The sequence below is a fragment of the Glycine soja genome, chromosome 3 (assembly GCF_004193775.1).
Source record: "Glycine soja cultivar W05 chromosome 3, ASM419377v2, whole genome shotgun sequence".
Taxonomy (NCBI): domain Eukaryota; kingdom Viridiplantae; phylum Streptophyta; class Magnoliopsida; order Fabales; family Fabaceae; genus Glycine; species Glycine soja.
Window position 1 is genome coordinate 10,066,783 of NC_041004.1, and position 9,341 is coordinate 10,076,123.

The 9,341-nt window shown below is 34.3% G+C and overlaps 1 protein-coding gene across 2 annotated transcripts; it reads right to left on the minus strand.

Annotated features, from left to right (window-relative positions):
• Nucleotides 1–895: 895 nt before the first annotated feature.
• Nucleotides 896–8,490, minus strand: LOC114406154. 2 transcript variants are annotated; one of them, XM_028368748.1, is made up of 5 exons: nucleotides 8,155–8,490; nucleotides 7,138–7,186; nucleotides 6,891–7,051; nucleotides 6,602–6,805; nucleotides 896–1,065 (listed from the first exon to the last, which is right to left on the minus strand). In XM_028368748.1, the coding sequence occupies exons 1-5, from the start codon at nucleotides 8,365–8,367 to the stop codon at nucleotides 922–924; spliced, it is 771 nt and encodes a 256-aa protein (XP_028224549.1). In that variant the 5' UTR covers nucleotides 8,368–8,490; the 3' UTR covers nucleotides 896–921. The 2 variants fall into 2 exon arrangements, with proteins under 2 accessions (XP_028224549.1, XP_028224550.1); XM_028368749.1 differs by lacking the exon at nucleotides 896–1,065 and adding an exon at nucleotides 5,925–5,978 and having other exon boundaries at nucleotides 8,155–8,489.
• Between the last annotated feature and the right edge of the window lie 851 nt (nucleotides 8,491–9,341).

Genomic DNA, 9,341 nt, shown 5'->3' on the forward strand with positions numbered 1-9,341 from the left:
CCAAGGGCAGGATTTATGGGATCTCATGGCAAAAAATGACATGAAAATGCCACCAGATACACCGGACACGATGGAGGCCCGACGAAAATGGAAGGTAAAATATGGGAAGATGTTGTTTGTTCTGAGAATGACGGTCAACAAGGAATTAATTGATCACATTAGAGATCTTGACACACCAAAGGATGTATGGGAGACACTAGAAAAACTCTTCTCCAAGAAAAATGTTGCTCGATTGCAGTTGCTGGAAAATGAACTTGCATCCACAGTGCAAGGTAATCTTACAATTGCTGAATACTTCTTAAAGATTAAAAATCTTTGTGCAGATCTGAGTGAGAAAATCAGTGAGGCAAGGTGAAGGAGATACATCATTAGGGGTTTGAAAAAGGAGTATTCTCCATTTATCATGTCCATTCAAAGATGGACCAACCAATCATCATTGGAGGAGTTACAAAATTTTCTCACAAATCAAGAAGCTTTTACATCCATAGAAGTTTCTTTTACATCCTACTTTTATCTAGTATTATAAGTCATTAATTTTCTGGACAATTTACTATTTCATCCTTGTATTTGGCTTTGGATATTTTAGCACTTGGTTCCTTTGTGCTTGCTTTAGAATATGAAACATCTCCAACAAAAAATGATTCTATATTTGATGTAGCTTGAGTCTTCTCCATCTCCACATCTTCATCTTCTTTTCCTAAAACTCAAAATAATAATAAATATTAGAATAAACTCAATTAAGAGATTAGAAGATAACAATTATTACACATTATTTACCTTGCATATCAAATCGTAGTAACCAATTTTTAGTACATATCAAGGCTTGCATGTTGTCAGCAAGAAGTCTAGTTCAATATTTTTTAAGCACCCGTGAGCCAATACTAAATACTGATTCGGAAGCCACCGTTGTAATTTGGATGCTTAAAATATCACAAGCCAATAGTGAAAGATCTGGAAACTGAGCTTGATTGTCCTTCCAATATTGCAAAACATCAAGATTGGGATGATATTTAGTTGAGATTTACCCACTTGTGACATATCTTGATCTTCAAATTGTATAAACTCCTACATTAATTCCACCAAAATAAAAAATAGTTAGTCAAAGTAAATAAGAATAAATGATTTGTAGTTAAAAAATTAAGAGAAACCTTGACTTACATCCATAACATCAACTTGAGCAATACTAATAGTACTAGTAATAACCATAGTCTCTTGTGATCAACCTTGACTTAAACCAACATTGCTTCTTGTTTCTTTGGAATAAATTTGAACATACTCATTATATAGAGTATACAACTTGTGCTCCATAACTTTCAACTTTGCTTGACAAGATATTGGATCAAGACCAAGTTTTGAATAACAATACTTCAAAAGTTTGATTTTAAAGCGTGGACCTAGAATGCACCCAAAGGAAAGCACATTGCTATAATCACTCCAATATTTATCAAACTTTGTTTTCATATCAATTTCCATTGTTCTAATCAACTCATCCTTATTACTCAAATTTTGAAGCAATAAACATTCAATTTTCCACACTTGCATGAATTACAAATTAGACGTTGGATAATAGGAACCAGATATCAACTCTGTGATTTAAAAAAAAGGACGCAAAAAATCACACATTTTTTGTCCTCTCTCCCATTCTTCATTAATAAGACAACTTGAATAGCTCCTATCATCAAATTCAAGACTACAAAAAGCACATCGATATACAAGGGCACTCTCAAGCATCATAAAAGTAGAATTCCACCTAGTAATGACATCTAAGCTCAAACCCATCTTTGTATGAATACCACCAACTTTTGCAACACAAGATTTAAAAACTTTCATTTTACCCTCTGATCCCTTAACATACTTAATGCTTTCCCTAATTTTTTTTACAGCAGGACCGACTACTTTCAACCCCTCTTGAACACTAAGGTTTAAAATGTGAGCACAACATCAGATATGAAAAAATTCACCACCACTTACTAAACCATTAGTATGCAAAAGTCTTTCCTTCAAATAGTCTTGCATTTTATCATTGGAAGAAGCATCATCTAGAGTTAATGAAAATATTTTCTGCTCAATCCCCCATTCTTCCAAAAAAAATCATATATAACTTTAGCCATCTCACGCCCCGGGTGTGGAGGAGGAAAATTAGAAAAATTAACCATTTTACCTTTCAACTTCCATTCTCTTTTATTGAGTATGATGATTATTGAGCATGATCTTCCATTCCCTAGTAGAATAAGCTTGACATCTGATGTGTGGACATCTTGTACTTCTGAGGTTATATTTCATTAACTGCGCATTATGTTGATGCAAATAGATCAAATATTGTAATAACTCTTTAAACCTTCTATGTTCAATAAAAGAGAATGGAAGATCATGCTCAATAATCATCATACATATACCACACTTTGATCTATTTTCATATTTCTTAATCTCCCAGCATGATCGAGAATAATATTTCCAACATCACTATTAGAACGCGTCTTCAAATATACATCACATTTCCCCATACGACGTTGTAAGGTTGAAGTCCCATTCTTATTGTCACCACCCACATAATCTTTCAAACAATATTTGCATTTACTCATCACTTTTCCATCACTATGCATAACAGGTTTCTCAAAATAATTCCACATATGTGATGAATAATTTCTAGCCCTCTTTTTTGACATTTTAGACTCAATAGGTTCATCTTCATGAATAACATTTCCATGCAGATCCACATCAATACTCTCATTGTCATTCTCATCAATATTAACTTCAAAAGAATCCATATTTAAAATTTGAAATAATAAAATTAAATGAACTCAATTCTAAATTCAAATAAATCACACAAAAACTCAATTCATCTTGCCCATAACTTGCAGATCAAGAATTTCGTGGTTCATTCCCTTATCCCACGATTTTATTATATAATAATAATTAAAGAATCACTAGTAATAGAGAACATATTAAAGAATCAACTAAGTATAATTCAGTTGAAAGGAAATAAATAATTGACAAGTGAAGTGTGATGGGTGTAGTAAGTTTGTGAAAAAAAAAGTATCTCTGCAACAGAATTGAGAAAGAAAACATAGAATTGAAGAAGAAAGTACTTGAAAGTAAGAAAGTACATAGAGTGTGAACAACTGTAAATGCTCAATGATGGAATAAAATTGAATGCTATTTTTCTCAATTTTGAAGAAAATTGATCATACTGTGATTTATTAAAAGAACATATTTTGCCATGAATCACAAATATTAAAAGCAGGAACGTGAATAAGATAGGATAACATCACAAACAACAGAGAAAAGAAACTTGTCAACATGATCACATAGGCTTCCGTTGCAACAGGTCATCAAGTTCTTTTTTCACTTCTTTTATCAATTTCCACCACATTTCCCCTATTTATACAGTCTATATCCGAGATTATAAATAAAGATTATGAATAGTTTATCCGTATTTAGATTTTCTCTACAAAATATACTGCCAGTTCAACTACATGTCTCGTGCAAAAAAGAAAAGAAAATATTAGCTCTGTTTTCATTTTGCAATTTCTATCCTTTTGGTGTTGTCAGGCTCAAACTAAAATTTTGAAATTGTTAATAGATTTCATCTCGCATGCTCTAATTCTATGTTAATATAATATAATTAATTAATGCATCAAAAAATGTAAAATACCAAAACAAAAACATGTGAAAAATATACAAAAAAAAACTGGCTTTTGTTAATGTCCTTCAAGAAAGAAAAATGCAGAGAGAAGATAGAAATATCAGCTGCAAATGTTGCAGTTGTTTCTTAAGCGCAATGGAAAAATTGAAATGTATATCTACATGTAGGAAGCTGATAGGAGCAAGGTACTTGAACAAAGGTTATAATATATGGCCTATGCCGGAGTTGATGCAAAATCTAACCTTACACTAAACACAACACGAGACTATGAGGGTCATGGATCTCACACACTATCAACAAACAACAAACAACAATTGGAGGAAGCTTTGTTCCTGAGGCCATGAAGCCGACAAAGGGAATAAAGCAATGAAGCCGAGGGTTAAAATAAAAAAAAGAGGTGTGAGCAGCGGATCAAAAGTTATAGATTTTTCACATTTTTCTTTTATTTTAAGAGTACAACAACAATGAATCAGCCCCAACAAAAATAGGATAAAAACAAATTCTAGAGAGAGAAGAGATGTACTTTGCATGGTGGCATGGTGGTGAGCCGAGGCTGTGCTGCTATGGTGTGTCGCGTGACTGCGTGAGCATGAGTCGCGTTCTATTTTCCTTGAAAGGGAAAGAGTCGTGTTACTGCACGCGTGCATGAGTGCGTGGTGGAGAAGAACCGTGAGGAGAAAAAATGTTTTTAGCCTGCTACATCCACAAGTCTGTGAAGAGAAGAAGAAAGAAAAGTTTAAAGTGGAAGAGAGAAAATCAAACCTAATGTAACTGGGTCACACAGATCAAACCTAATGCGGACAACCTGCGGACCCCTCAGGCCAAACCCGCATAGTCCATGGATTAAGCGGGGCGGGCCCAAAAATATGACATAACCATGGATTGTTTAAAAAAATTGGTTTCTCGAGCTCTGCGCGGGTTCCGCCGGCCAATCCATGGACTTGGGCTTGTTTACCCACCCCTAGTAACAGGGAACAATCAAGCTTCCTCTGAAATGCGTCATCACAATGGAGACAGAGTCATAGTCACTGTTGACAACACAACACAACACATCCTGTTGTGAAGGAGGGAACTGTAAAGATCAATGCTGGCAACAATGAAGTTCAGCTGAGTGACGTCTATCATGTTCTTGGCTTAAAGAAAAATGTCATTTATGTCTCACAAATCACTAGCTCAGGCAAGGATCTTTTTTTTGGCCCCAATAGCGTCAAAATCCTGAATGATGTGAGAAATATTGATGCTGACATCATATTGGAAGAAAAAAGGAAGGATTCTTTGTTTGTTTTATCTGCAGGAGAGGCATATGTCAAAAGAACCAGCCAAGTTGGTAGTCCTACCCTGTGGCATGCTAGACTTGGGCATGTAGACTATCAAATGCTACAAATTATAGCATCTAATAAGCTTATTTGTGGGCTTCCAGAATTGAAATAGGTGAAGGAGGAAGTTGTTTGCCAAGGATGTCAATTTGGTAAGGCTTACAAGCTTCCATTTAAAAGTTCCAACAGAGAAAGAACCATTCCTTTCGAACTTATACACACAGATCTAATGGGGTCGACAAAAACACCTAGTTATAGTGGATGTAAATATACTATGGTACTAGGGGATGATTACACTCGATATACTTGGTTGTATTTCCTAAAGGAGAAAAGTGAAGTTACACATAAGTTTGTTATTTTCTCTGACATGGTGGAGAAGGAGTTTGATGCAAAAATCAAATGCTTGAGGAGTGACAATGGAGGTGAGTTCAACTCAACAGATTTCACAGTTTTTTGTCATGAAAAAAGGGATCCAAAGGCAATTTACTTGTCGAGATACACTGCAGCAAAATGCAGTGGCTGAAAGGAAATTAGCTCATCTAACTTCAGTGAGCTTGTCATGGATACATGACAAAAATCTGCCTCGTGAGTTATAGGCAGAAGCAATTCAATGTGCTTGTCATGTAATCAACAAGTTGCCTCCATGGACAGGCAAAGAGAAATCTCCATTTGAACTACTCTATGGGGATAAACCAGTAGTGGATTATTTTCGAGTCTTTGGAGCCATCTTCTATGTACATATTCAAAAGACAATAAGAAGCAAATTAGATTCAAAAGCCAAGAAATGCATCTCTGTTGGTTATGCCCTTATAGAAAAGGGTGGAAATGTATGGATCCAATCACTAAGAAATTTGTTACATCTCGAAATGTAGTATTTGATGAGATTTCTTCTTAGAAAGCTGAAGAAGAGGTTGTCTCAACTGATGAGTTCAGAGGAGAAGTGCAACCAATTGCAGATGTAGATGAGCAATGAGTTACTAACGTAGAGCAACAAGGAGAGGAAAGCATTGAGTCAGCTGAAATAGATGCAGAAGAAGTAAGAAGGTCCGATAGAAGAAAAAAACCTCCAACATATTTAAAAAAAATTAATTATATTTTCCCCTTGTAATTTATTAATCAGAATCCTCAGGCCACAACATTCATCTTTACTTTAGTAACAGGACCCTAAATTATTGAACTTTGACTGCAGAGCCGCTATGTAGCACGAATACCTTTGGTAGTTTGGTACAGTTGCCGCAGGCATGTATGCTTTCAAGGGAAACGAATTCTCTCTATTTTCTTTTTTGTTCATCTCTTTTATTTTTATGTTTTTAGAAAAATAAATCAAAAGATGCATACTTTATGAGAATTCAAGATGAAGTAACACTAATTTTCTCAGAAAAATTCTATTCTTCTGAGAGATGTTATGAATAAATCTTCTAAGATGCCTTTTTAAAAATCACTATCACTATGGTATGACATACAGCAAAAGCGCTATCTATTGCCCATGAAACTCCTAGTACTATACAGATTAACAGAAGTGGCCAAAACTGAAATTCAGCTAAAGTACTATACAGACGATATTTCCGATGCTTTGGAATCCAGTTCTTCTTGAGGATTATTAAGAAATTCAGCTAAAGTTGGCACTTCAAAGTCAAACCTGGGGTTCCTCATTTGGCTCGGCAAGTTGATCTTCCTCTGTTATTTTCTGAAGTTCTACATTCTCCCAATCTTCGAGAACAACTATTCTATTCTTAGTTTCCCAAGTGTGGATCAATCGATCCAACCCTGGCTGCCAAATAATATCCCCCCCTTCTCCTTTCAGTATGAACTTATACTGGAATGTTTGTCCAGCAGGCATATCCTGATTACACAAAGGAAGCATATACAACATTTATAAAAGTTTTTGATCCAACAATATTTTCAAATTCTGAACAGATTTTACTCACCAGCTCCACAGCCCATACATGTCCTTCAGACCATGTCATGGGTAATGCCTCTAAAGGGTCCCATGAACCAAGCACAGGACCACCTCCAACTATAAGAAACTGTTCACCAAAATTACAAGTCTTTTGTAACTGGAACGATACACGAACAAACTTTGATTCATCTGCACAACAAATTACAATGTTGGGATTTTGAGTTCCACGGCATATATATGTAGTAGGAAAAATACAAAAGGTCATTAGAACCCACTTGTTTGTTCACTCTGTTGAGCCTGAGGCTCCACAGTTTCCAAGTCCACCTGCAACATTTTATTCGGGCCAAGAGACTGTCTCATCAAACATGCCAAAATCTTGTACGTTCTCAATTTATTTAATGTAAATACAACAACTAGACAACCATTTCTTAACGAATTTCCCCACATAACAGAAAAGCCAATTAGTTTGGGAACAAAACATGGATTTAGATCTTTAAATACTTTTAGTGTTGTTCTGCAATCAGAATTTGACTCTTTTAGTGTTGTTCTCCAATCAGAATTGGAGTTTTAATTAGGTAATCTATGCTAATTCTTAATGCAAAATTTATAACACGAATTATTGAGGTGAAACTCCAACTCCAATTGAAAACCAGTACTAAAAGTATTAAGAAATTGCATATAAGTTTTGTCTTTCATTTGGCTCATATCCTCTTGAATTATACAAAATCATTGAAATAAATTCTCAAGACAGTAAAGAGGCTCCACCAGTAACACCAAAGCAACAGAGAAAACTTCAAACCCGAAATATGCTGGAAAGAATCGTACCAAGCTATAAAAACAAAGTAAATTGTTGAAGTCGCCAAACATTTCAAGAAATAACCATTCCCATAAAAGGGAAACAAAAAAAGAAAGTGAAAACGGAATCAGAACCAAGAAGTCTAGCATAGCAGTAATACGAAATGTTTCGTAACAAGTTTTGGATCTACGCATACTCATACAAAAGGGAGAATATTTAGCGTGTAAAAAGAAACCAAAAGGTGAGAAGAAACTGGGCAAGCTACTAGGAAACACGAAATTTCAGAAAAAGGAAAGAAGAAAAAAAAACAAGAAAAGAAAAAGAAGCATATTTTGAGAACCCAACAAGAATCACCCCCACTTGAAAGCAATCATGTTCCTAACATGCAAACAAGAAACACCCCAAGAAGACCAAGAACAAACAAAAGAATTATGATAGTTCCAACAAAGAAAAACAAAAATGTGAAACTAAGCATAGAAAAAAAAAAGAAGCAAACCTGGTCCTTTGGTGGCACTGCATGAACAGGGTAAAGATCATTGTTTCGAACCAGTTTCAGGAGCAATAAATTCCATCCCTTTTTCTCATTTTTGGAACGAATGGTGAAGCAGAATTCTGGTCTATCAGAAACACAAAGGGGAACTCTGGGAGAGAAGGGTCCTAGAGTCTCGACCATGGCCTTAGAACAAGAGCTTGTGAGGGCTTTCATCATTGGTGAAGTTTGTTGTGCCACACAACAATGAGTTTCTGGGGTGAGAGTGAGACACTGGTTTGGTTTTTAGTTCCTTTCTTCGATCGCTTTAGTAGTTGAGAATCTTGAATCTATCTGGTGCTGACGGTGAGGGTCGTTTTATATAGTGGTGGGGTTTACGCAGTTTGTTTATCCACGTGTATGTGTCATGTGGACAGGAGGTGGCATCACTGGAATTGGTTCACGGTTTTTTAAGTGAAATACTATTGCTATATTTTTTATTTTTCTAAATATTTTAACACTTTTGTTTTATAAAAATTTAAACTTCTATTTTATATTTTAATAAAAGAGAAAATAGATTATGTATTAAAAATATAGAATATTTTTACACTGTCATTCAATTACATTTTATAAATAATTATGTTTCATAATTTTTTTAACTTTTAGAATAAATATTTTAGAAGTGATATATATTTGATTTTTTTTTATTAATTGATATGTAAATCTATTTTAGACCGAAAATACATAATCATTAAATTATCAATAATAAAATTATGTTATTAGTTTCTCATAAGAAATTAAAATCATGTAATTTTTATAAAAAATAAATAAAACTATATTTAGAGAAGTTTTGGGGAAAAAAAATATATTTACATTATTTTTACACTATTATTTATGATAAAAATGGAAATAAAATGAGATTGATCTTTTTACCTTTTTAACATAAAAGATAAATATGATAATAACAAAAAAATTGCAACAAGTGTTTGAAAAATATATTGACTCAGAAAATAAACGTAACATGTTTTTGGTATAAGTATATATTCAAAATAGTAACAATTTTACAAGAGTCTCAGTCCTTGTTTGACATAAATATGCAAAAACCCGTGCCTACATACAGTCCCCAAGCGACCTGCGGTCCTTGAGATTTCTTTCAATCTTTTAAAAATCCTTTTACAAGCAAAGATCCACAAGGGATGCACCCTCCCTTGTTC